We start from the raw sequence: 27,646 nt of genomic DNA, 5'->3' as shown, positions 1-27,646 counted from the left end.
CCTTGCCTCACAGCAATGCCAGATAGGGTTAGCCTTCAGAGTTTGGATTAATTTGAGAAATGATGTCCAGAAGGCAAAATCATTTTACATATGACCTTCTTAGAGATTTTGCACACAACTGAGTCTCACCCATCTGGGGTTTATCTCGGCTCTGGTTGGAGAGCTAAGATTTTAATCTGTTGAAAAATCCACATATAGACTCTTTCAGAAGGTTGCTCATGGGAAATTGGTGTTAATGACAGAGGGCAGGTGGAAGATTCTTGCAGTGAAGGTTAATGTAATTGTGACCTGTGCTGCTCACCTGTTCTTTGCAGAGTGGAATGTTTCAGGTTTTTTAAGTCATTTCTCAGGAGGCTGTGAAATACAGCCACTCTAGCATGAGCTGCTCACTTTGGTTTTACATTCTTTATAGTGGGTTTGGTGCAGTTAGGAAAGGCCTAACGCTTAAGCCTTCGTGAAACGTATGCAAAGTCCCTGAGATATCAAGTATGAATGAGACCTAAGGAACAAGCTAGAAATGTATTTCTGTAGTATTGCAGTAACAAGATTTGGTGGTATGTATGCTTGTAAACACACAGATATTTGGGGGAAGTACTGTTTTCTTGGGAATTTTTGTGATAAATGCAAAGCAGTCAATGTTGGTTGTGTAGTACATATGCCTCACAGTCAAATACCTCCCAGAGCCCTTCCAAGTGAGCCGGTCTTAGGAAAGATAAAAATCAAAGCTGATGTGGGAGAAAGGGACAAGAAAGGCTTGGGATAGCAAGCTGCAAAGTGAGACCCTAAAGCAGTAGGTGGATGGAGTTGCAACAGAGGGGTTATTACGAGCGAGCGCTTGGGTACCGTAGGAGGTGTTAAGGCTACCACAGTGCTGCTCTTGGAAACCTGCTTGGTGAGTAGGGCATGGATTAAGACTTGGGTATGCATCCAGAAGTGTTCTTCAGCCGTGATTGTCAGTGAATTACAGTCCTGGCAGCAAGGGCTATCTGCCATTTTGGATTCCAGAAGAGCTGATGGAGCAGGCTGATGAGGGAAGGTTAGCTACTATCTCATCTTGTTTCAAGCTCAAAGCGCAGCCCAACAGTTCCTCTCTGTGGCAGCTCCAGTGTGCTGGGAGCAGGGCCTTTAAAGGTCCCTTCCAACCCAAACCATTCTATGATTCTATGATTAAGGGCTGAAAAAACGCGTTATTGTGAAAGAGATAAGAGACACAGCTAAAGTCTGTGAGGTGCAAGGGGTCAGACTTAGGAGGTCTTGCGAACCCTTCCACTTGTAGTCTCTCAGAAGTCTAGTGGGCTGATTCTGGCAGACGCTCCAGGTTCACCTTCTCTTCGGGGTGGAGCTGCACCAACATTTTCTCTGTTGGCAAAGCCAGTCCAAGGAGCTGTATTTGCTGCTGCCTGCTCTCAGACTGTAGCTCCCTACCTTCTCCTTGGGCTGCTGCTGTTGTTTGAAGAAGGACTTTAAAGTGGGTCACTGAAATGATTGCAGTTTGAAAGTTTTTTCCCTTAACCCGGGTCATTCCGGGTTCCTCTCCCACTGAGGAGTTGCACTGGCCCGGCGCTGCAACGGCAGCACAGGAGGCAGCGGGCTGGGGATGGGTGGGGAGGGTGAGGGCTGCCGGGCCCATTGAAGCAAGTGTTCATGGAACCCTGCGCTGAACGCAGCTTTCCCAGGGGAGGGGTGGGAGAGGCAGGAGAGGTGAGGTCAGAGCAGTGCATGAGAGCATAGGAAGGAAAGAGGGGATTAGAGTTGTATGGTGGAGGATCTACACCAAGCCTTTGGTCTTCTCCCCACCCAAGCTTCTCCATTTCTGTCCTCCTTCACAAAGCTGCCCCTTGAGATGTTACCTTCACTTGTCTCCCGTAACCCTGGAAATGAACTTGTTTGTTTGATTATCCCTGTGCCAAAAGGGCATCCTGATGCACCTTTCCTGAAACAATGTACCGACGTGGTGCTGATATGAGGCAAACTCGATCCTTCCGGGTACACGTACACCTTTCATCATCCCAAAGCAGCTTTGCCAACTCGCTTCAACTAATCCCTCCATTGTGAGTACAGTTGTGTTAATAGCTCGCAGCAGCTGGAGGGCATGTGAACAAATGCCGTAGTTCACACCTGTAACATAGTGTAAGTGGTGCCATGCTTTCTTAGTTTTCTTTGGGACTCCTTATTATGGCACCTTTTTGTTGAACTGCTTATAGTAACCTGCTCCTGCTCCAGGGCAGGAGGTAGGTAAAGCTGCAGTTGTGTTTGTGAGGGCAGTTGCAACTCAGCTCTGAGCTTTTCTGGAAAAGATTGGAGATTCAGGGGACTTTCTCTAGAAGCAGTGTCCTCTTCCTTCAGAGCTGGCATGTCTTTCTCCCTAACGCAGGTGGTGGTGGGCCTTGGCTTTGACGCTTCAGAGTTCTCTTGCCCTCTGTTGGCTTTTCCAGGCCCATTTACATCACTGACATTTTCACTGCTTGCTTTAGTGGCTCCTCCAGTGGCCTGCCCCTCATTCTGCAAATCGATCAGGGCTTGGTTTCTAGTTCTGTGGCTCTTCTGCTGGCTGGACTTCAGTGGATTTTGGGGCTAAATCTCTGTGGTAATGCCCTGTAAATTTCCTATGAAAAGACATAAATATAAAAACCTGACTGATCCTTTTGTATTGCTTCCAGGTAGTAATGAAGGCAACCTGAGAGTTTGAACTTATAACTAACACAGTCTTTACTAATGCAGTATATAAACTAACAAGCGAGGAAGGAATTTGGTAGAGCAGGAGATGGGTGTGTCCCTCTGGCTCAGGTTGATAGTACCAGTTTAAGTAGCATCAGCCAGATCAAACCGGAATATGCTAAGCCTCCCTAGGCACCAGTTACCCTAAAGATGTATTTTTTAATTATTCTGTTATATCTTTCCTCAAAGCCTTTAGTTCCAAAGTTGCGCAAAGGAAGGCTTTGTGGTTTTTCTCCCCTGACAAATCCCTAAAGCGCTTCGATAAAAGAGGAAGTAGCAATTGCTACAATGCATACATATGTTTACAGTGCTATATTGTTCAAGAAGATCTGTGTGAATCCCAGTTTTGCTGTAGATTAACTCAACCCCTGAGCATCTGTGTCAAGAGGCTGTACATCTGGCTGCAGCTCCCAACTTAGGGCTTTAGGGAAAGTCTGTCTGGTGTGGAAAGTCCGTGACCCTCCTTCATACCGCCCTGGTAGCAAACTGGAACCTGGGCTCAGTCTGGTGTGTTCAGTCCTTGAGCTCTTCTGGAAAAGAAACACAGCTTTGACATACTATGTAAACAAACAAAAAGGTGTTTGCACACTTCTTTGTGGAGGAACAATTGAGCTGTAACTGATGCTGCTTGCATGGCGTGTTTCTTCAGCCAGAAACTTGCCTGGAGCCAGCAGTGACTTTGCAGGTTTCCCATGCTCAGGCACCATCAGTCAGTGCTGGCTGCGAAGGAGCCCAGCTATGCTGGTGCAAAGTGTCCCAACTTCTGGTTGGGATGGGAGGTCAGGTGCCTGATGTCCTTGCTGAATGCTTCCCTTTCACAGTGCCATCAGGGTGGCCCTGCAGTCTTCTCACTGTTCCACAGTGTGATTGCCAAAGCTGGTGAGACCAAGCCAGATCACTTTTCTGCCTGTCTTGATTAAAAAAGTCCTGGCTGCCCAGACTTGATGTACATGCCTGATGTGCAGAACCCAGGCAAGGTCCAAGACTCGCCATATCTTCATCACGTACACCTGAAGAAAGCAATCTGCATCTGAATACTGCCTTCTGAGTGTGCAACAGAAACTTCCAGCTTTGTGATGAGAGTGGGCAGAGTACTTTTGAAAGAAATTTAAGAAAAAGCTTCTAGAAGATCAAAGATTAGACCTTAGTGTCAGAAAGATACTAGTGAAAAATCATATCTGCGGACTTAAGGAAAAAGGAAGATGCATTTAAATATGTCAAGACCACGAGAATATAAGAATGGTTCAGACACGAAGCTGGGTAAAGGTGATTAACCTATCAGTTATGATGAGTAAAGGCAGAACCATTCAGTTAAGTATTTGTTTCATTTTGGGGGGTAAAGATAGAATGATGTTGTCCCATTTTACAGCAACAATGAAATACTTTGTGTATTTTTATTAGTAACTATGAGGATTTTAAAAGACAATCATATGTCTTTTTAAATCAGTAAGCACTGAAGAGTATTTACAGAGTTAAATAAAGAATTCTTTTTGTAGTTAAATCAAGAATTCTTTTTGTTATTACTGTTTGTTTTTTAACCCTTCTTGGAATGTTGGTTAGAACAGCAAATGTTGTGCCATTCCTGGGGAAATATGGGAGATGACAGAGGTGGCTGTAAGTTGATTAGCTCGGTTTTGCAGGAAAAATCCTGGAAAGTTAGATCTGGGACAGGGCTAGGATGGCAGCATAATTGATGTGAGTTACCATGGGGTTTGTGGAAATGAAATCTTGTCATGTAGTGGATATATTTTTTAGATGAACTAGAAGCTTGATTGGTAAAGGTAACCTGTTAAAGATAGGCATTAGTTATTTGTCTTGGTCCATTATATTCTGGTTCTACACAACGCTGTTGCAGACATATCCTTTTTAGGAATGGGATATGTCACACAGCTTCGAAAAGTTACTGTCAGGGTTGAGAATTAATCCTTTAGTGACACTTCTAGTGTAATCCTACTGGCAGGTGTTTGCAGTGGTTAAAACCAATCTGGAGGAAAAGTAAAATTACACTAGGAAAATTTGCCAGAGCCAAAGACTAGGGAAGTAAGGAGTAGGAGGGCCAGGTCAGTCTAGACCTTTTCGTTGGGCCCTTCTCTGAACAGGTCTTTACTGGAGCCTAATCAGAAGTCAGGCATCTCAGAGGTGACAATGCAGATTGTGCTTACAAGATGAGGATTGTATTCTGCAAACCAGTGACTATAAAAAGAGCATTGGAATGATGTACGTAAAATCTCTGTGTAAAAGGGACCCTGCTTTGAGCAGCGTGAGCTCCGCATGCTGGTCTTCCAGAGTCAGCACTTCAGAGATCTGGGGAGAAGTTGAAAACCGTTCAGAGAGGTACTGCAAACGTGACTCAGGATCTAGGAGAGCTGCCATACCGTAAGAGATGTGATGAGCTCACTCCGGTTTGTATGGACAAGAGAAAATTAAGAATGGGCTTTGATCAGTCTACAAGTACTGTGCAGGAACAGGGCCATGAAGAGAGGCTGCTGGAACAGCTTTGGCTGGTGGAACTGGTTCTTTTATCTCATGTGTAGCGGCTCATGCTCACCAGTCTGACCTGTGACTGATTATCCATGTAGAGGCAGATGTTTACGCGCAGTGGTTTGTCAGTAAGTGGATCACAGGCAGATGTGGAAGGGACTGCTGACAGTAGATGGTGCTTTAATTTAGCAGAAAAGCGAAGAATGCAATTAAGTGGTTTGAGGCTGAAACAAACACATCTGTATTCAAAATTGGTAAGAGCTAGCATCCTAACAGTAAGTGGGAAAGGGATAGAGGGGAGTGTCTATAGCTTGCAGCCTTTGGATTTCAGCATGGTAGCATTCTTCACAATATAAAATTAAGAAAAGTCAGAGACAACTAGGTAGAGAAATCGCAGTATTTAACCCAGCAGTCTGTTGTTTAGGAGGTCAAACTTTCTTATAATCATCAAAAGAGCATATTTTCATCTGAAATTTCACTTGGCCAGAACTGAACTACGTCTTTTTTCCCTCCTGCAGCACCTTTTCCGTAAAGGTTTTGACAGAGCTGTTAACATCTTTGTCACTCGGTTGGTGTACTTGGGGCTGACTCTTTCCCTTCCCTCCTTGACACAATATACTGCCTGAACCAGATCTTGCCTCTGCTTTCTCCTTGTCGCCAGAACTGTGGTTTTTTTCTGTGCCGTTGTCTGTAAAGTTCTTTCTCTATTGTGATTTGATTATCACGAACATCCACACTTCTTCGGCCCTTAGGGACACGAGCACTCGGCTAATATGTCCATCTTCTTGAGGAGGTTTTTGCTTTTGGAAAAGCTGGGATCTGCAGTGAAACTTGTATCTGGGCTGGGAAAGCTGTTTCTGAGCGTTTCTTGGTGCTGTTAATTCTCCACATATGTCCAGCTAATGGGTCTGTCAGCGGGGTAACCCTCAGTGGTTTAGCTGAGTCTTTAAGCGCGCTCCAGCCCTGCTCTGCAAAGAAAGACCCCACATAATTAGAGCTTTCCTCATGCTGGCTCTTTAGACTGATCACAGCGAGGACAGCCTAGAAGAGACCAGTTGGCTGTGCCTGGGACTAGGAAGGCCGCCTAGCCCACAGATCTCCTCCAAACAACTGATTGCCTTGGAACCTTTCCGAAAAGGGCTCTGCAGACACGTATTCTTTCAGTGAACTACCAGAGTTGGAGGCGCATTGCCAGAAGAGCCAGCTGCATTTGGGATTAGATGGCTGGAAAGAAGTCCTCTCTCTGTCTTCAAAACGAAATCACTTTTTAACATCTGTTGCAGAGAGTTCTCGTGACTTGCAGTTCCACGAGAAACTCTTCTCTTCCTTCTCTTTCCTGTTTCTTTGTTAATTAAGGTTGTCTTCCTTCCCTTTCCTCACCCATTGTGTCTCCATATATGTTTCCTACTGGACGGGGGAGGGGGGTGTCCTTTTTCTATCCATTTAGTGTTTTTCTGTCTCTTGAAGTCTCATGCCAACTGCAGCAATTTTGCACTCAGCAAGGTGAGCACACCCCAGATAACCTGGCAAGATCTGCCTGCATTCAGAAAAATGCTTGAAGAGAGGACTTCCTCACTAAGCCTTTGGTTTATTGTTATTTCAGTGCTAAATGAATAATGAGAACGTTTAAGTAAACAGAGGGGTTTGATTCAAGCCCATCATAGCAGAGGTGTGGGGGGAGAGGACCTGCTTGTCCTGACAGCTCATCTCATTAGGCCACACGTGGTGCGAGGTGTTGAAAGCAGTTTGTCACGTGTAATGCCTAGGCATGATGGGGTGAGCTGGGGATCAAGTGTATCTCTGTCCTCCTCTTAATTCTTAGTATTCCAAAAGGTTTCCTGTAGTTCTCAGGTGCAAACTGAATATGTGCAGCTCAGTGTGTTCAAAGTTATGTTACAAAAATCACCTCTTTCCTCTGTTTCTTCCACAGTCTCAGCTGCCGGCGATGTATTATTGTGGGAAACGGTGGAGTACTTGCAAATAAGTCATTGGGGTTAAAAATTGATGACTATGACGTTGTTGTCAGGTGAGTCTTTGGCATCACAGTTTTCTTGTCATATATTAAGTTTCTGTATTGGTTCATGTGCTATGCAGGCAAACATTAAACCTACACTAGTGACAATATCCATTTGTATGGAAGCATTAACTAATATGGAGGGGAAAAAAAATGACCATATAAGTGTGTCTTATAAATGGTGATCACATCAAAAGGTAAAGGCATTCCTCAAGCATTCCATTTTCCACAGCTGCTTGGGAATGTGGTCTCTCCTATGATCCCACTTGAACCTTCTCTTCATAGCTCCTTTCTAAAAGCTGCTGCTTTTGTGATGCCCTTAAATGGGGAAGCAGTAAAACGTTCTATTAGATCTGCTCCCAGATATGTCATCTTGGTAGCTCAGGGAAGTATTATTGCTCATACATGTGTAGCATTCCCCAGGACCTACACTTCACAGTTAGGATGGGAAGAACTAAGAATGGTGCAGCATAGGTTCTTAGGAAGTAGTAAGCCTCCATGTGTGAGGACCCAGTAATGATTAAACACCTGTAGGTGCAACCTAGAAACTGTGAATACTTTGCCTCTGTTTCACTGCAGATGATGATGCTGAATAAGGGAGCAGAAGCAGAGTGGCATAAGAGTGGAAAGGACCGCAGTCAGAGTTAGGACTTTTTGCTTTTGCTGAGAACCCAGATCACTGCCATCTCAGAATGCTTGAAAAACATGCTGATATGTAAAATCACAGGTCTAGTCATAACTCTTAGTAATAAATCTGTCAAGTCAGGGAGGTGTTCTGGGTGAGTGGAGATTAACAAACACAATACCTGTACTAATGGAGAGTGAGAGACAGAGAGTGTGTGTAGGAGGGAAGGGGGATGTGCTCTGGGGAGCTACAGACCCATTAGTCTGACTTGAAAAAAATGCAGAACTTTTTAGCAGGTTCTGAATCATGACTAACAAAATATTGCAATGGTAAATAGGAAAAGTGGGAGTTTTTCCATTTCCATTACAATGGAAAAAATAGGAAAAACTGCAGTGCAAGTTTATAAAAACTGGTTTAACGTATTCTAAGTTGGTATGTTTCTTCCTTAGTAAGATAACTGATTTCATATTAAAGGGAATGTAGCTGATATCATCTCTCTGAATTTTAGTCAACCATGAGACGTGGTGGCAAATAGCAAATTCTTAGCTAAGGTGGAAGAAAGAAAGGGATTAGTAAAAGAATTTAAGGCACAGTGAAGGTATCATTTAGCATGGTCTCCTTTCTCTCCCATGTGCTAGTAATGGGCACACGAGGAAAGAATAGAACGTACACAGAGTAATAAATACCCTCTGACTCTGGACAAAAAGACCAAGAAGATCCCTTTCAGTGCTTCGTTCCTGTGAACGGTTCCCTGCTTCCCTGGCAGTGCTCTGGACACAGGGCTGACTGTTCAGAACAGGATGAAACTTTCACAGCCCTTCTCCTATTTCATCCCACTATCAGTTGTTAGCAAAGAGCTCTTACTACTCATCATAGTCTGGTGACTTGCAGTTATTGGAGCCGAATTAAAATTCAGTTACAGCCTTTTCTTGGGCTCAGACTGTTCAAAAAGTAGCAAGAGAACAGTTTCAATCCATCTGGACTAAGCCACCCACTAAGATTTACATCAGAAAGTCCACTATTTAATTTCCAAATGAAAAGTTCAACCTTTTCTCTCCACATCAGTAAATCTAAATCAGTTTGCAAGCTGAGAGGATAAGAGGGCAGCTAAGCACCTGTGCTGTTTGTGGGATGCATAAAGGAGAGAAAAGTCAACTGTAAAGGTTAAATGAAGCCAGGTGCTTGGATGTGGGACTGAGGAGGTGAGAACAGTCTTCTTAAATGTATCCAACTGCTTCCTTTACTCTGGTGGAAGCTGGGGAAGTCCCTTGTGTTATAGCATCCTTTTTCATGGGTTGCAAAACTCCTTTGAAGGATCAGATTTGGGACCTAGGAGGTGAATTTTAAAGGGAAAAATGTGGTACATTTGTGGACAAAGGAGTGATCCAGCAGTATGTGGAGTTTTTTGATGCCTCATGTTACCATGTGAGGATTGCTACTTGCAGCAAGAAATTTTGATCTTGTGAAGAGAGTCAGATCAGCTTTGACAGTTCTAAAACAGCTTGGAGTGAGTTAGTTACTGTTTTTTCTTTAACTGGATATTATCAGATTTCAGTGCAGACGTTATTCCCAGCTGTCACGCTGTTTACCTGGCAGGAGCTTCTTGCAGCAGTCATCGGTGCTCTGAAATGCCTCCTTAGAATAGATTGTAGACAGGGGAAAAACAAGTGTATATCAGAAATTCCTGGTTAGAATGATATAGGGATTCACCTGATGATGATACTTTAGTGACATTTGAGAGGGTCTTCATGGTGCCAAGTTTAGGAGTTAGTGTCTCTAAGTTCCCTATGTCATCGGTGGACACAGACAGAAAAACACTCAAACTTCTGATGGAGAAAACTGCCTGTCCATGGGCACTAGGAGGAGGCCTGGCATCCTAACTGAGGTTTTCTAAGATTTAGCTGTGTTTATAACCACCAGCACGTCCTGCCTGGGAGAGGGCTTGGACTGTGTAGTATGCACCTTCATGAACACAGGTGGTGGCTGCTAGAACTTTTCCTGCTCCGTTGCCTGCGCTGCCCCTGGGGCACTGACTGTGGGGCTGACAGTGCTGGCTCGTTAGCAGGACTCCATCACTATGACTCCGTCAGCAACTCACACTCTGGCCCTTTGCTGAATACCTGAGTTCATTTTACTTGGGGAAATGGACTGTTTTGTTTCTTGTCTAAATACAAAGTAGGGGTGCCAAGTTTTGGGTGCTTTAACAAGGTAAGCGGCAAAACAGTGAACCCAGCAGTTGAGGGGTGGCGAAAACCCTGCCAAAGAGCTACACATTGACATTTGAAATTACTGCAGATGCTACCCTTCCCCTCAACTTCAAGAAGACAGATGAAAATATGTATAAGTGTCTTTCTTTACATAGTACTTCATAGCATTTATCTCTGTTACATTTAGAGCCACATGCTTTTACATTATGTAGGGTCATCTACCCTAAAGAGACGCAATGCCTTGAAGTTTAAATAATGCCCATAGCAAAAGTGAGCGATGTGTGAACACAGCGTCAGCAACAGAGGAAAAAGCAAGGGATCAGGCTGGCTGGGAGCACTGTTTTTGCAGGCAGTCAGGTCTAGATACCTCAATGTCAGGGTACAAAGCGAGGGTTTGTAAACCACAAAAAAAAGGCTTCATCTCCTGTATAAATTGTGGGTGGTGCTGATTCTTAAGTTGTTTTCGCTTTAATATTTTATTCCTACTGATTAAGTATTTTTACTAAAAATACACAGTAATTTATTCTCCTTAATTCTGAATAGAATTTCAGATTGTATTTTCTTCTACTAAAAGGTTTCCCACCTAAAATGCTTACTTGAGCTGAAAAAGACAAATCCAGATCCTCATTAACATTCCTACATGGCAAAATTTGCAGTCCATAAGCACTTTCCAGTATATTGAACTACCCCAAGTCAAGAAGGCTGCAGTAATTCAAGCAGGCAATGCTGTTCAATCAGGGGCTGCTGTTTGATGTCAGCAAGATTTGTATTCCAAGTTACTTGAAATTTCCTCAGCTTTGGCTTTCTCGTTTTGAATGGAAGTTCTGAATAACTTTAATGTCATGAAAGTCATCATTGCTGTTAACACCAGAGCAGTTTGTTTTTTGAAGGGAAAAAACTTTGTCCCTGAGGGGTGTCTTAACAAAGCACAGCTAAATACGTAGCATTCCCTTAGAAATCGGTGTGCCCAAGAGCAAAGCTGTGTGTCTACTCGGGTGTTTTCAGGGTGGGATGCAATTCCACAGCAGAAAACTCTTCTGAGTCAGTGAGACTGCAGTGCTGCTGAGCCTTACCCAAGCTGCGCAGCCCAGCCTCTTTCTTTGTGTTGGCATTGCAGTGCAGCTCGCCTTCTGGATAGCCAGTTTGGGGAATTAAACCAGGTGGAGATTGTTCCTTTGGTTTTTTTTGAAAATTATTAGCTGGCTTTAGTTCCCTAAACAATCTCACTGCAGGTAAGATGAGCAGTGTAAGCTCTGGACTGGGGTTGGAGCACGAGACCAGTTTCGGTTTGCTTAAACTGCTATGGAACTGCATCCTCTGTTTCAGCACAGTCTTGCAGAATCCAAGTAAGATATGCTGGGAGTGATGGAATGTTAAAATCTTAATGCTTAGTTTGTAACTCTAAATTAGCAAGGACAATATTTTTCAGTTTCCTTTTCCAAAGCTTCCAGCCCAATTTAAATCACAAGAGTGGATATGCAGGAATTGTTTGCATTATATTCAATGAAATAATTTCAATAGCTTCTAATTAAACTGTTGTCACTTGGTATAAAGCTTCATAAATGTTTGTGATGAAGAACTGCAGGAGTTAACATTTGCTGCTGTAACAGCTGTGTACAGGGAGCTCTTGCTCAGCAGTGATTGCTGTATCATCAACATGCATGAGTGTAAGTGGGAATCCATGACAGTGTCTTCTCTGGTTGCCCTGCAGGCTGAACTCAGCTCCGGTGAAGGGCTTTGAAAAAGATGTGGGTGGCAAGACAACTCTCCGGATCACGTATCCTGAAGGTGCAATCCAGAAAATGGAGCAGTATGAGAAGGATTCCCTGTTTGTTCTGGCGGGATTCAAATGGCAGGATTTCAAGTGGCTGAAATACATTGTTTACAAGGAGAAAGTGGTAAGAACAGTCAGCTGACATTGTGAAGGTCACCTAATTAGAAATGGTGGGCAGACATGATATCACAGTCATATTTGCCACGTTTTGGTCTGAGGAAAGTTCCTCTGTGTGTCCTGCTGCATTAAAGTGAAGGCTTTTTTTACCTCCATGGACTTCAGCTTTAATTAAATATGTTTTACAAAGACATCTCTCTGTAACCTGACCTTGCATCACAGATGAGGCTTTCTATTCAAGATTATGTTAGTGTGTACTAGGAACAATGAGTTAATTTTTATTTATTTTGAAGAGTATATAAAAGGACCAGCTTTTGAATGGATTTTATGGACTCTTTGGATTTAAGAGCAGAGGAAGGAAAAGAGCAATGACAAGGGAAGAAATGGGAGTTTGGAGATAAGGATGTGATGGCACAGGAGGGGAGGAGGAGACAGCAGCAGCACAACTTGTTGAAAAGGCTACAATCCACAGACTTAATGTGACCTGAATAGCACAAGCCATTATATTTTGCTCATTATTGCTGTACTGAGATTCATTATTTGTATTTGGCTAAAGTATCACCCAAGAAGAACAGTATCAAGTCTAATTTTAAAACACTGAAATGGTGAATCCACTGCTTTCCCCATGTAAATATTTTGTCCCAATCAGTTGCATTAGCACCCTTCTGAAGTACCATGGACCTGTTACTGGTCAGGGTTGTTTTCTGTAATTCACCCATCCTAAATGGAATCAGGTTGTAATCAATGACTTCTCATTCAGTGGATGGTTTGTCTTTATCTGTTGTTATGAAAGCCAGAATAAATGCGCTCTATTTGGATATAGTTCTTGTTTTACAAATCTTATATATCTGTTTTCAAATGTTCTTTAATAATTTTTCGACAAATAACCAAACAAATGGATTGATATTCAAAGGACGGGATGTTATATCGTGTGTTTAGAGACAGAGAGAAGAGGCTGGCAGCTCACCATATACAGAATGAAACAGTCTGGGAATATAATTGTATATGGTTGTTACATAGATGGCCTTAAGAGCTCATGCTTTGCTCTTGTCTCACACTGGCACCAACTTGCAATTATTTTCCTGGTACCAGACGGATGAAGTTACCTGTCAGCCTCTGGGCAAGCATAAGTGGGCTTTCGTAACATGAATAATTGAGTCAAAAGTAATTTTCTTTGGTTTATGTCACACTCTTGTTCTTCTTTCTGGGCAAGGGAAGGCCCTGGCAGTGTCAGTGCCCTGCAACTCCTAGTGTTTAGCGTGAAGTTCAAAGGATGGATTACTTCAAAACAAATTTAATTTCCACCTGATGCTTACAGTCATGCAGTCATCATTAGATTCTAATGTGGTATCCCCTGCTTTTGGAAAGATGCAGCAAATAGTTTGTTAAAACTTGCTAGAAGACTGGGGAGAGTGATTGCAGTAATCTTAGCTGAGCACTTCAGTGCCCAGCTTGGCAGAGAGCAGAAAGAACTCAAGCTTCTTGCATTGCGTGTTACTTCAGCACTCTTGTGGTTGGCTCCTTATCCTTCATTTCTTTGGAATAAACACTCCATTTTTTTTCAGTTCTCATAGGTGATGTTTTCCAGATCTCTTAATTCCTGTTGCTCTTTTGAATGCCTGCAGTTGATTCATCTTTTTCTTGAAGAGCAGTGCCTGTATAGAGTACAGCAAATAGAGAGGAACAAACAACTACTTCACTAGCCTCGTGTTTCTCATTCTTTATACATCCGCTGTTTTGACTGCCTTTTCCACAATGGCATGAGACTGAAGGTTAGTGTCCAGTTCCTTGAGACTCCAGGTCTCAGGAAGAACTGAAGAGCAGCTACCTTCCCAACTTTGCATCCTGTGCTTGTGCCATTGGCTCTTCCTGCCAAAGAGCAGCACCATACACTTGACCCTACTGATTCTTTCTTCCAGGACACTTCTCCAGTTTGCCAAGTTCCTTTGGCAGAGCTTTCCAGTATACCTGCCATTCTTTCCAGATTCACGTCCTCTGCAATTTAATAAGCGTACTTTTTACTCCATCATCCAGGTTGATAATGAAAACACTAAACAAAGTTGGTTCCTAGGCAGACCCCAAAGTAACAGCATACTTCCATTTCTACAGTGAGCCCACTGAGAACTCCTCCTGGATAGTTTTTTGGCCATTTCTGAACTTGTATCACAGTAGTAGTATTAATAACATTTTTTGGCATGTTTGTGAAAGTGATATGTCAGAAGCCTTACTGAATTCCAGTTTATGTCTTGCTTCTCCCCTATGATACTTCTATTCCTGTATAAAGAAATACTTTTTTTTTCAATAATGATTCCCCCTTGACAAATCCACCTGGGTTGCCACTCAGTCTTTGTTATTTTTTTCAGGTGCTTACAAATAATTAATCTTGCTATTCTGAGAATTGAAATCATAAATCAACTCTCTTCACTTTTTTTGCCTTCTTAAGGCTAGGCACTATTTTTGTCCATTTTTCAATCCTTTGACACCCTACCTGTTCTACACAAGTTCCCAAAGGGAATCATTGCTGGTTTTTGAGCCTGCTGAGCCAGTTCATTGAATACTTTAGGATGCAGTCCAGGTGACTGGAAAACATTTGTCTTGTCCTCTCTAATCTGATCTCTCTCCGAGGCTGAGATCTTGCTGTCACTGGCTTTAGCTGCAAGCAGGTGGCTAGCACAGCTGCTTTTTCTAGTGTAAACTGATGCAAAAAGTGCTGTCTCTTAGCTAGAAGAAATGACCTGATGGAGAACTAACAGTGCTATGGGAATAAGACGTAGGCGTCTGTTTGTTCTGGTAGTGAGTGTTAGTATTTTTATCAGTGTGTGGTAAGGTCAAAATGACAAATGCCTGCCTAGTGCTCTCTGTGGACAGTTTCTGTTTTTCTCAGCTGATTTGCCAGAGAAAAGGGAGTTTCTTCCTTTCCTGGATTCATCTAGAGTCACAGGAGCTCTGTATGCCACTGTTGCTTATTCCTTATCTGACATTAGGCCTGTCCCTCTGCAAGACTTCATCCCTGCTGCAAACCAGTGGTTACAGTCAGGAATCTGACCTCAGGACAGAGATAAGGGAAATGGAAACATCCTGCTAAAGAACATGACTGCTGTGGAGGTGGACACATTCCTCAAAAAAATAGACCCAACTCTACCTTCTGATGTTTCATTTGCCCCTGAATGTTGATGGCAACTGCATGTGTCCATGGTACAGTCACAGGTGGGGTATGAGACTTTCTGAATTCCTTCAGACACCAGACCTGGAGCTGCTTGGACCTCCTTGACCAGAGAATCTGGGCCAGGTACTAGGATCCTTGCTTAGTCCTCTCTCGAGTAAGTGAAATCAAAGGGAGTTTATCTGAGAAAGAGTAAATGAAAGGTGAATGGCTATTTATTGCTGGGGTCAGTGGTCAGATAAGCTTATTCTCCCTGCAGCTGAGAGGGATTTACTCTGTGTTATGTTAGTCTTTTGGCAGCACTTACATACTGAGGAAGGGATAAGTGCTTTGTAGAGAGGAGGATTTTCAGGAGATGTTATAAGGAAGAAGAATCAGTATGATGCAGAAGCAGCAGCAGAACGGTGAGGCAGAGGATTTGATGTGTTACAGTCTGGTGCAACAGCCTTCCAGAGATCTGCATGATGCCTCGGTGCCCTGGGAGGCACTATATCCAGAAAGAGGAGCGGTGGGATATGGACCAAAGAAAAAGCAAAAGCTCAGCTGCATTTTATTTCACACTAAAACAGAAATATCTGGAAACAAATAAAAACTTGAGAGAAAAGATTAATCTAGAAAAAGGACAGGCTTGGCTAAATATTCAACATCAGCAGCAAAAAAAAGGTAGTCTCCATCATAATGTTCTGGGTGAGCTAGCACTCAGAATTGCAAGTCTTGTAGCAAGTTAGGGCAGTGCTGTATCACTGGAGAGTATAGACCTGTCTTTAAGAAGGGGAAAGGTGGGTGAATCTGAGTGACTAAAACCCTGGTAATCTGATTTCAGTCATTCGACAAGCATTAGAATAACCTGAAGGAGATAATAATTGTACCTCTTGCAAGTAAATGGGGGGGAGAGGGATTATGGGATGGAGAAAGGTGACATGGTTAGCAGAGGGGAGTGTTGCACCATACTGACCTAATATGTCAATGTACAAGTGGAAACGAAGTGGGTTGGAGTCCAGCAGCCTGTAGTCGCATGAACCCATGATTATTGCAGAAGGGTCACAGATGTCAGTTGTTCATGCGTCTGTGGTGACTGGTCTGGCAGTGCTGACTTGCAGTCGATGCTGCAAGAGCCTGCTGACACTTTCAGGCACCCTTCCTCTGATGAAACGGCTGCTGCTAGTGTGTCCCTCGAGGTGCATTACTCGTGAACAGTCACTCAGAACAGTTACACTCTCTCCTGGACTGTTCTTTTTGCCAAGAGACATAACCCATACGTATTGTGATCCACCCTGCCTGCTTCCCACTGTTGTACTGTTCTGCATCACCCTGGGTCTCTCAGTGACAGAAGCTCTTCCCGAATACCCGAAGTACCAGAGGAATTACAAGGGGAGGGAGGTTTGGCCATATACTGCTCTTCTCTATTAAAATAATGGTCAAAAGCTGAAGGTTTCTCTACTGCGTGGAGAGTAGACGCTTCCTGAAACAAACAGAGGAATTTACAAGTGCCAGTTATGCAAACCAGCCACCACAGCCTGGCACTGAGGCTGATTCCAGGGTGGGTTTTTGCCTGTCATTAGTGAATCAGAAGGAGCTCTCTTGCTTGCTAGGGCTCACTTCCTTGAACATCTGGCACATGGTGGTAAAGCAGCCAAGTGAGGGCAAAGGTTTCACTAGAAATTGGCAGCTCACAAGCTTCCTTCTTATGTAGTAATGAGCCTGCGGACGCTTCCAGCAGGAATCTCTGCAGCCTTTGCCAGGAGTCGTCACTTGTGCAGTAAGTGCCTGCGGCACCTTGAAGGTCTCTTTGATAGTGAAAGTCGTAGGAGCGAGTGAGCACCTGCCTGCGAGTGAGGCCAAGTTTGGTTGTCTGTCCTTTGCAGGGGCATGCCTCTGACAATTTGCACATGGCAATGATGGCATCTCAAAAGCAGTCGTCTTCCAGCAGATGTTGAGACTCCAGCAGTGGGCACAACATAACCCCTCCTCTGGCACAGTGTGACTGCTGCTTGTGGAGATCTTGTGGATGTGGCAGCAGTGGAGATTTTTTTTAACCTTTTATTTGGGATCTACGTTTCTGCTTTAAGTCAACAGGTTACTTCTAGTCCTGCTAAAATGTATGTTATGATACCTTCCTGCCTTGATTAGCCTGTGTTACTGTGCTAGAGCCAAGGCCAGACTGCTGCCAGAGCCCTCGCTGTCTGCTGAGCTTTTGTTTAGAGCATCTCTTCTTCCATTAGTTAATGGCCTTGTCATGCTATGTGTTTGCTAGGGCAGACTGTGAACGTCACAGCCTTGTAGTACACTGCGGATTCCTTGGATTCTGAAATAGCCTTGCATGTGGGCTGTTTTGCATCCCTGAAGAAAACCTGAGGAGCCACCATGCTCCTCCTGTTGGCTAAAGGAAAATAGTGAGGCTGTAAATCTGTTCTTCCTGTCCAACCCAAAGTAAAGCTTCATCCATATGCATGTATTTCCAGCTTGTTTGGAACTTGAGCCCAGCACTTGAGCAGGCAGTTTCTCTGGGTCTGGGCTAGGGAGGGAGAACCTGCTTTTTCCAATGCTGTCACTTGCCTTTGGTGACAAATGGAGTGGCCACTGCCACTGGCAGTTTCACGCCAGCGTCTGCTTCTGGATTGCAAATATTTTCTTTCCCTTTCCTCCTCCCAGGGGCTTGTTGCCTTAAAATATTTTGTATACGGTTGGTCTTTTCAGTTTTTAAAGGTGAGAAAGACTCATGATCTGGTTTTGGTGGAGCTCCAAATCCACCACTAGTTGTCTTAATGCATTATGAATGCAAAGCTTGGTTACAGATTTGTGATGCCTGATCCTGTGCTGAGACAGAGCTCTAGCCCATCTGCTTAGAGATATGCCTGGGTAGGCATTGCCTTGTGTCCTCTGCTCTCCTTGGCCTCGGGTGGAAGGGGACAGAAGCTGGACTTGCTGCTCCCTCATAAATGAGAAGAAGCTTTTGAATTGGGAAGTCATCTTAAGGGTTGTCCCATTTCTTTCACAAATGTGAGTTTTCACCTAAATAGCCATTTATAACTAATCCCTTCAGAAGTATAATATAGAAAGGCATGGCTGGTGAGTAAGGCAGCCAATGTGCATAAAGGACATGATGAGGCTTGCACTGGGGAAGAGGCAAGAAAGCCTTTTCAGTGATGATTGTCCTGTGGTCCTAGCACACAGTGCAAAAGGCCGTTTCCACTCACAGAGCGTGGGGGCATTTTAGATTTTAGGAGGAATTGATAGCAGAGATACCTTATCACATCATCAGGATGGTTCAGTGCCTTGGTCACCATTACTAAATCTTGAAGCAGAGAAAATGCCTTGTAATAAAATGTAAACATGAGGCAGACTCTTCTGGCTCGTACCAAGTCTCTGACTGAGAAGAAGAGGTGGGAGAATCTGTGTAATGTATTCTGTGGAGAATATTCCATATTCCTTTGACAGAGAGTAGCTGGGAGTTAGTTTGTCTGTCTTGGATGATTCTTGGGACAATGTTGACTTTTTTTTAGGTTTTGATCTCTCCCTGGCTGTGCAGAAGGCTAGTCTGTACTGCCTGAGGGGTTGTGCTCCCATGGTCAGGACCTGCTCCCCCAGTGCAGTGCATTGGTGGGAATGGCACAAGGGAACCAAGGAAGACTTGTATATGAAAAAATAAATCCTCTGTGACTGGTCTAGGAGATTAGAGCCATTTGCAGAAGACATAAGGAGAAGTATGAACACTATGAGAGAAGGTGAGCCAGTGTTTTTTCCAGTCGTGGTTAGAAGAGAGGCTGGAAATACATAGATATGCTAGATATAGTCTTGTCCCTGCTGACCAGAAGAGGGAGAAGACCTTAGTTCTTTACTGTATAGCTTTTAACAAGCTAGCTTTCGGGTAGCACTGTGGTGAGGACCATACAGGAACCTCAGTAGACGAGTGACCCAGTTTGCAACATGGGCCTTGGGGGAGACTTCCTGGCCAGATTCCCAAAGGAAGGTTGTTGGTATGGAAAGTGCAGGCTGGAGCTTGCCCTTCGTACATACCTGCATGCAACAACATAATAAGATTAGGCAGGTCACTACATAGCTGAGAGCTGTTCCCACCCAGGCATATTTAGTGTGTCTGTAAGTACACCATCAAGCATCAGCTGGTGACAGGGGCTGCTCTGATGCCGTTGCAATGTGCCTTCATAGCATTTATTATTATCAGATGGATGCACACTGGACAATAAAACTTGTACATCTGGATTGGATAGTCATCAATATCCACAAGTCTGTAGCCACATTCTAAGCTTCTGGGGCAGATGATGAAAATAAAAAATAGCCATAATTACACTATTTTCTGGATGAAAGAATTCCAGATGTCAAAAGTTTGTGAAGTATCTATATTTGTAGAAATAACATCATTGATTACTCCAATTTTAGACAGTTTGTCCTTAAAATTCAAATAAAAATTGTTATTGTGCCTGCCCTTCCAGTCATTCCCATGCATGGGTTTTGTCTTTTTCTTTTTTTTTTGTCCCTTGCTTTGCTTGCTGTTACCTAACTCCAGTCTTCCTTGCGCTATACTTCCTATTAAAAGATGAGAAGCATTTACTCATGCTAGGCTGTGGTAGACCTTAAAGAACCTTTATCCCACATCTGCCAAGACAGCATCATCTTAATTTCTGGCTCAGTAATCGTAGCTGCGATGTGAAAATCAGAGAACTCTAGTCAGATTTTTATTCTTCTTCAGTTCCTTTTCCTTCACATCATTCTTAAATCAAGAGACCCAAGCAGAATTTACCCACCAAAGAGACTGAATCATTGCTGTAGTAGGACATCCTTTCTGGGATTGCCTCACCATCCCGCTTTATCCTGAGACAATTTCTTCTTAAAATTGTCATCTTCTAATCTCTTCTGATATCTGCTGCCATCCAACTGACAGTTGCTGTCCTTTCCTAAATATTTGATCATTTCTTACTTCTTCATCCATGACTCAACCAAAGTCAAGGAAGTTGGATAATTTAAAGAGTTGCAGGTTTTCCGTATCTCTGGGAAGGCTCTACAGAGGGATCTGGACAGGCTGGATCGATGGGCCAAGGCCAATTGTATGAGGTTCAACAAGGCCAAGTGCCGGGTCCTGCACTTGGGTCACAGCAACCCCATGCAGCGCTACAGGCTTGGGGAAGAGTGGCTGGAAAGCTGCCTGGCAGAAAAGGACCTGCGGGTGCTGGTCAACAGCCGGCTGAATATGAGCCAGCAGTGTGCCCAGGTGGCCAAGAAGGCCAAGGGCATCCTGGCCTGTATCAGAAATAGTGTGGCCAGCAGGAGCAGGGAGGTGGTTGTTCCCCTGTACTCAGCACTGGTGAGGCCGCACCTCGAGTCCTGTGTTCAGTTTTGGGCCCCTCACTACAGGAAAGACACTGAGGTGCTGGAGCGTGTCCAGAGAAGCGCAACCAAGTTGGTGAGGGGCCTGGAGCACAAGTCCTATGAGGAGCGGGTGAGGGAACTGGGGCTGTTTAGTCTGGAGAAGAGGAGGCTGAGGGGAGACCTTATTGCTCTCTACAGCTACGTGAAGGGGGGTTGTAGTGAGGTGGGTGCTGGTCTCTTCTGTCAGGTGGCTGGAGATAGGATGAGAGGAAATGGCCTCAAGTTGAGGCAAGGGAGGTTTAGGTTGGATATTAGGAAAAATTTCTTTACTGAAAGGGTTGTCAGGTATTGGAACAGGCTGTCCAGGGAAGTGGTTGAGTCACCAGCCCTGGAGGTATTTAAAAGATGTGTAGATGTGGGATTTAGGGACATGGTTTAGTGGTGGACTTGGCAGTGCTAGGTTAACGGTTGGACTCAATGATCTTAAAGGTCTTTTCCAACCTAAACGATTCTATGATTTTGAAAAGCGAACAGGAGTGAGGGCCAACTGAAGAGCTAATGCAGCTGCCTTGAAAAAGCATCAGGAAGGTGCTCGTGTTGCACTCTCCCTCTTTGGCAGGCTCTGGCAATATTCAGACATCAATATTATGCAAATCATCGTAGGTGCATTTCAAGGTCATAGTGCATGTAAACTCAGGTTATACTGGTTAGCTGCATTGATCAAAGATAGGCTTGGAATATCTGAGGTAATGTAAAGAAATTCATTCCAAATCTGATGCTGATCTTAATGAAACACACGATTCCATAAACAGCAGAGCTAATGAAATTCCTGATCACTGTGGATTTATGTCCTGCTCCCTCTTGCACCACAATACTCTCAGATTTCCCCCACCTCATAAATACCTAGTATGCTCTATCCTCCCTTTTATCCCTCACTACTGCCTGGTGGTTGCATGCTGGCCAAGACGTGCATGTTCACTGGCCCACGTGTGCATGATTGGGCACCTGGGCACCAGGTAAGTGCTGAGCTCATCTGGCATCATCTCCACCTGGCCTCACATGCAGACATGCAGGTGTCTCTTCCATCCAGACATACATGGCTTTACCACCAGTGTGGCCCATGCCTGCTGAGGATATTGCATTGCCCACATGTGCAGCAGATGTTCCTCCATACTGGAGCAGTGCTTTGTGAATCCAGCACATGGAAAAAGTCAGAGAACATCATCAACAGTGAAACTGAGATGTCGCCCAGAGGGTATCAGCTATTCATGCAAGTGTTAGTAGAATAAAGATGCTCTCTGTTAACACTTCAGTAAAGGAACTACAAGAATTATTTGAAGTCTGCAAAGCCTCCCTTAGACTAAGAGATTTGAGTTCAATTTATTTAGCTTATGCATGAGATTTTGGGGAGATTTACTTGTAGTGTAACTCCATCTACCTAAAGGGAACATTTTTTTCTCAGAAGACTTTTTAATTTAGTGGGAAGAAGTATATCTGAACTAGGCAAACGACCAAAAAAGGCAGCACATTTATATCAGTATAATTATTTTTGCTACATCTGCCCAACAGGCTTGATGAATTTGCTCTTGAAGTCTTAAAATCAAGACTGAATATCTTGGTAAAATTCTGCTCAAGTAGCGTGAGAGTAAAGAACTGGAAGGAGAAGTTGCTGATTGAGGGAATACTGCTCCCTGCTATGCAGGATGTCCAGGAGGACGTCGTCAGGATCTCTCTTGGCATTTCGAGCAGTGCTGATAAGAAATAGCAGAATGTGGTGGCTAGGAGCTGAAGCTAGATAAAATCACCCTGGACAGATTGTAATTTCCTAGAAATCTGCACTTATAATACTTGAATGACATACCTGCAGAGGTGAGCACTGACTGCTGACACCTTTTTCTGAAATACAGACCTAATCCAGTATCTGGGAAAATTCTGTTCCATAGGAGTACCCAGGATGGGGCTGCACTCCTGTGTTGCCTTCTCACCATCCTGTTCTGTGACTCTGGGAACCCCTGTCCTCACTTTCTATGACCCGTTTGTTGACTGTGAGGAGCAGGATAGCAAGCCAGTAATACCCTTGACAGCTTTTCATGAAAGTAAGTTATTTGCTTCATTCAGTTGTCTGCAAGGGTCACAGCAAAAATTTTCTTTTCCTGGGGCACAGTTAGCCAGATCTGTTTCTGCATCCCGAGGGAGAAGGCTTCATGGAGTCTCTGAGGTGAGCAACCTCCAGCATAACAAAATTCCCCAGAAGAGCCCTTCAGAAAGCATTGCAACACCACAGGATGCTGTGAGTTCACCCATGTGCAGTATGAAGACTCACAGAGGAGGGGAAAAACACTGATTTGATTTTGTATATAAAATCACATGCTTTCTATCAGTGGGTGAAAAGAGACTCCCCTTTCACAGCTCCAGGAATTTTGCTATTTGCATTTTTTTCTTTAAACTGAAAAAAAACCACTCTGAACAGTAAATATTTATCCAAGATGTGTGGTTGTTAATATGATCCAGTCTTCAGTCGTTTTGAATGGTGTCATGATGACAGATGTTAATTCAGAAAGGAATAGATTGGACGATTTATGCCTGAAACACATGTGTTCCTTGGCGGGCTCCATGGATTACTTGCATAGTTAGTGCTGTCTGAGCGATTGGTAACATTTTCTCTGCCTCAAAGCACTGAGGGCTCCAGGACAGGGGTTAACCTCTATCTCCAGTTTGCTATAATAAATACTGAGGTAACTAAACTCCCCGTGTGCTTTTATCTTCCTAAATTTATCTCTCCCCCTGTGCTCCAGCTGTGTGTGGTGCTTCTGGTTTCTTCCCAAGAAGAACGGCAGCTTCTTTCTGCAAGAGAGGAGGATGCTCCTGCGTGCATGGGGAGCGAATCCCTGACCTCCTCACCCTCTAGATTCAGCTTCTCTCCTATCTCAACGCTCACAGTTATTTAATGCGAACACTTCTCCTGACAACAGAAGTGAAAATAAACCAAGCCACGTGAAGGTAGTAAGCAGGAAAGATTCTGGGAAGACCTCACATTTTTTTGTAGTATTTGTATTCTTACAGTCGCAAATTTATGGGATGTTAAAGGTGTTTCTTCTCTTCTTAGTTAAGACCAGGTTTGTAAAAGTGTTAGTATCTTATTTTTTATTCTTTTTTTTAATCAGAGACATAAAATTGAAGGAAAATGGCCAAGCTGTTGGGTGCACAAGGCTTTTGGTAGGCCTACTTGGAAGTTTTCCTCAGTTGGTCCATCAGTTGTGTTCCATTTTCCATGAAATGAACTTTGCCCACAACTGACAAGTACAGAAAATACCAAGCCTGGCCCAGGCAACCAGCACTTTGACTATTTGGAAATCTCTTAAATGTAAATGTTCTGTTTGGATTACAGTTTATTTAAATTCTTATACTTTAAATAATGTTACTTAAAAACTATTCTTTCATAAAGCACCTATTATTAATGAAGTCTAGAAAATAAAGTAGGGCAGGAGCTTCCTGGCATCTTCACAGCCTCTTGTTATTTTGACCTTTCTGCTTTCTCCTTCTGAAGGATGCTGAACAATTTGTATATATTCTATAGGAACACTCAGTGAACATACAAATTATTTGGCTTCTTGTTTCAGCAAAGATGCCAAAATAGGAGAAGACAGATTTTCTGTGTACTCTTGCTGTAAAAACAATGTAAAAATTTCCCTAGAGACTCACTTTAAGATAACTTCGGAAAGCAACGAGGGTTTCTAGGCCATAATTCTTCCTGTGGTGATCCTTTAGGGTTTTTTTTGGTTGTAATGTGCCAAGAGTTTAGTCTAAATATGTGTTGTTTAATGAGTTGTTGTTTGTATTCAAGCTCACGAACCAGTTCAGCTCCCTAAAAAAGATTTCGCTGATGGGTGTCCTCAGACGCCCTGGGATGCCCTCATGCTTTGTCACCAAAGCCTGCAAAGACAGTTTTTTTAAACTTTTTTTATTTCTTTTTTCTTTTGTGCAGGCATGCTGTTGTAAGTGGAGTAGGTAGCTGTGCTTATAGTTGGGATCACCTTGTGCTTTCTGGTATAAGCAACAGGGAAAATGCTCTATCATTTTATTACACTGTCATCTTTGAGCTGATGTTTTCCGTGCCATGTGTTTGGCACAGCTGGAGAGTTCAGCTAAAATAACTTAGCTGTCTCTCATGGTGAGGCTACTGAAAATGCACCATTTTATCCCTGCTGAAAAAAAAAACAACCTACAAAAATTAAAAAATAGTCTCCCACCCTATTTTGCTGAGATTCGCTAATTCTTCAGGGCAGTGGCTGGGAATCGGTGAGGCTGTGTTAGCACGGCAGCCTGTTCTGTGAAATCCTGTGGCTCGGTCTGATGTTCCACAGGGGCTGATGGCCACTGGCGGTGCAGCGCTGTGTGCACCGGACACCGTCTGTCCTACCTGTCCTGCCTGCGCTGGTCAGGTGCCCTCCCTGTATGGTTAGTCGGGATGCAGCATCTCCAGGGATGTAAGAACCAAATAGGCTTTTCCCTTCAATTGCTTCTCTCAAAGAGATTGGGGCATGGACAGCAGACCTGGGAGCAGGGAATCTCTCCTGGACTCTCAGGACCCCCCCTCTCCTCCTGCCAGCCACCAGGGCAATGTGAAGGAGCAGTAGCTGGGTCGGGTGCATGGCAAGAGCAGGAGTATTGGAGGTTGAAGGGTGATGGGTACCAGGGACAGCAGAGGAAGGAAGGGTTTACACCCAGCAGGGAACTCCTCAAACACTTGCAGGTTTGTTAGGTGTAAATAGTTCAGGAGCCCTATAAGAGGGTGCATTTTTTCTCCTCTAACAGCTGATCTAGAATACAAGAGCTTACTGGAGCTTGTAGTTGCACTTAGGGGACTGTACCCTGGGTTTAATTGCTCCATTTAGTGGATTTTTTCTTGAGTTGACTTTTTTTTTAAAACCTATTAAATTACCCTTTAAGATTTTCTAAAGAGCTTTATGGTTATAAAAATCAAGCTGCCAGAAGTTAGGAAAAGCGAAAAAATACCATTGCATTTTCAACATTAATTCAGTTCTCCTGTGCAGATGTTATCCTTAATTACATAATTACATCCTGGCTCTTTTAGAACACAGCTGTCTATCTAGTGGAGCGGGAAGACTGAGATTTAGACTAATTTCTGTAATACAAGACATTCAGCCTTGGTATGAGTAGTTGCAGAAGCTGTAGAACATGTTGTGGGTACTAGAGAGGAAAGGAGAGGTGAAAGAATGGTCTCCTGCTTACAGACACTCTTGAGAAGGTGCTTTAGCCTTTGACTGACCAATGTGGTGCTGGGCAAGTTACATCAGAATTTCCCAAACATATTTAAGTCTCGTGGGGTGGATGTGCAGTAGAGCTGGGTGTTCAGCAGCAGCAAAGTCAATGGAGTTGTACTGTGAGCTTAACAAATGTTCTGAAAATTCAGCTTAAGGTGTCTGAAGTAGAGCATAAGGAGGCAATGGAAACTGTGGGCATTCGTCTTTGTTTTCTCCCCTGTAAAATGGTGTAATACATGCCAAATAGTACAGAAATGCTCTAAATATGAAAATATTGTTTGTAAAACACTTAGATATGTGGTGATATAAGAAAAATCTTGTGGGAAAAGTAGAAAGCCACTGTTCACAACAGAAATCCTGAGCTGAAACTCTAAAGTTGCAGGGCTGTTGTCCTGCTTAAGCACTTACAAACACATGGATTTGGCCTTTCAGCCATGGTATTCTTTTAATAGATGTTATGTGAGTATGGTATTTCTTAAACTATGTCATAAAAATAATAGTAAAGTAAAGGGGCTGGTCCTTTATGGAAATAAAATATCCTGTAAATAATGGTGATATTATAGGGCCTATTGTTCTTCAGGATTATTCTGAAACTAGATATTTTTTCATTGAAGGATTATTATTATTCACAGACAAAAAAACACAACAGAAACATAAATTATCAAAATCCATTCCTTTTACTAAAAATTTCCATCTTTCCAAAGTTATTTCAAAACAGGAATATTTCTTCAAATTTTGGCTCAAAATCCATCTTCCATTTTGAACAAAAGTATCTGTAGTACAGTCTATCCATCACCCTGTTTGCGCACAGTACAAACATGTCTTCTGACGCACCGTATGTGAGCTATCATTTATGCTTTGACTTGTGAAACACAGTATTCATCAGAATAATCTTCAGTGTTTTTCTGCAGCTTATCTGACATGTTCCAAGTTTCATTTACTTCACAGGACAATCTCTTTTTCAACAGTGTTTTGTTATCTTACAACTGTGAACCGTACTTTGGTCTCAGTTACGTGGATAAAACCATAGAAATACATTAAGAAAAAGGAATTCCTTTGCATTTACAACATAGCATAAAAATAAATTTGCTCTCCTGACTCTTTAGAGCTGGTCTTGGCCTCATGCTGCCTAGTCCTGTGAATGGGAAGACAACAGTTGGTATTAGACCAGCAACACAAGAGACCCACGTCTGTCTGTAGGTTAGCTGTAACACAGAAAGTTATATAGGCCAAATGAAGTTTGAAATTCAGTAGGCCTATTTGTATATGCTTTTCTGCTTATTCATAATGTATGCTTGCAGGTAAACAGGGCAGAAACTTGTACTGACAGCCACGGGAAAGAGCACACTGCTATGTTTTAGCAAACTGCCCTGGTGTGTAACGCACCAGTGCCACCCTCATGTCCCAGCTGGCTTTTGTCACCATTGAGGTTGCTGCTTTCTGAGCTGGTGTCGGTGGACAGGGTAGCTTCCAGTTTCATGTGTAGCCAGGGTGCCATATAGTTCATATGTCTAGCACGAAGTTTAAAGTCCGCAACCACTACTTGGAATTAAGTTTCCCTTCTCCTGTGGTTTTCAACCTGGTTATCAAGCCTAAAGAAACTAATCTCTAGCCAATGTAGTGAAGTATTATTAGCTCAACTGTACCAATGAAGAAACATAGTTAGATTTTTGCTTTTAAAAAAAGCTGTAGTAGTACCGTCTATTAAGAGGTGCTTTTGTCTCCATCATGCTTTGCTGCTCTTTGCCACTGAAAACACTGGGTAGAAAATGTGTTTGGGTTTCACACAGGGAAGCATTAGTAAAAGCTAAATTTGGGGGGTTTACAACCTGTCAGGAGTTGTCTTGGGTGCTGTGAGGCTGTTGGGAGATGGGGAATACCAACAGGGAATGGCCTGGGAAATTACAACCATTTGATTTTAGACTTGGTCAGTGGGA

At 43.3% G+C, this 27,646-nt stretch overlaps 1 protein-coding gene across 8 annotated transcripts in view; it reads left to right on the top strand.

Annotated features, from left to right (window-relative positions):
- Nucleotides 1-27,646, top strand: part of ST3GAL3 (ST3 beta-galactoside alpha-2,3-sialyltransferase 3) — a 194,293-nt gene that overhangs the window by 132,312 nt on the left and 34,335 nt on the right. For all 8 annotated transcript variants that reach the window (XM_069788930.1, XM_069788926.1, XM_069788932.1 and 5 more), the window contains 2 exons: nt 7,130-7,225; nt 11,757-11,943. In XM_069788930.1, the coding sequence (XP_069645031.1) occupies nt 7,130-7,225; nt 11,757-11,943 (283 nt within the window). The remainder of the gene's footprint in view (nt 1-7,129; nt 7,226-11,756; nt 11,944-27,646) is intronic.

The sequence above is a fragment of the Haliaeetus albicilla genome, chromosome 8, assembly GCF_947461875.1.
Source record: "Haliaeetus albicilla chromosome 8, bHalAlb1.1, whole genome shotgun sequence".
In the NCBI taxonomy this organism is placed as follows: domain Eukaryota; kingdom Metazoa; phylum Chordata; class Aves; order Accipitriformes; family Accipitridae; genus Haliaeetus; species Haliaeetus albicilla.
This window is presented reverse-complemented; position numbering and strand designations above follow the sequence as displayed.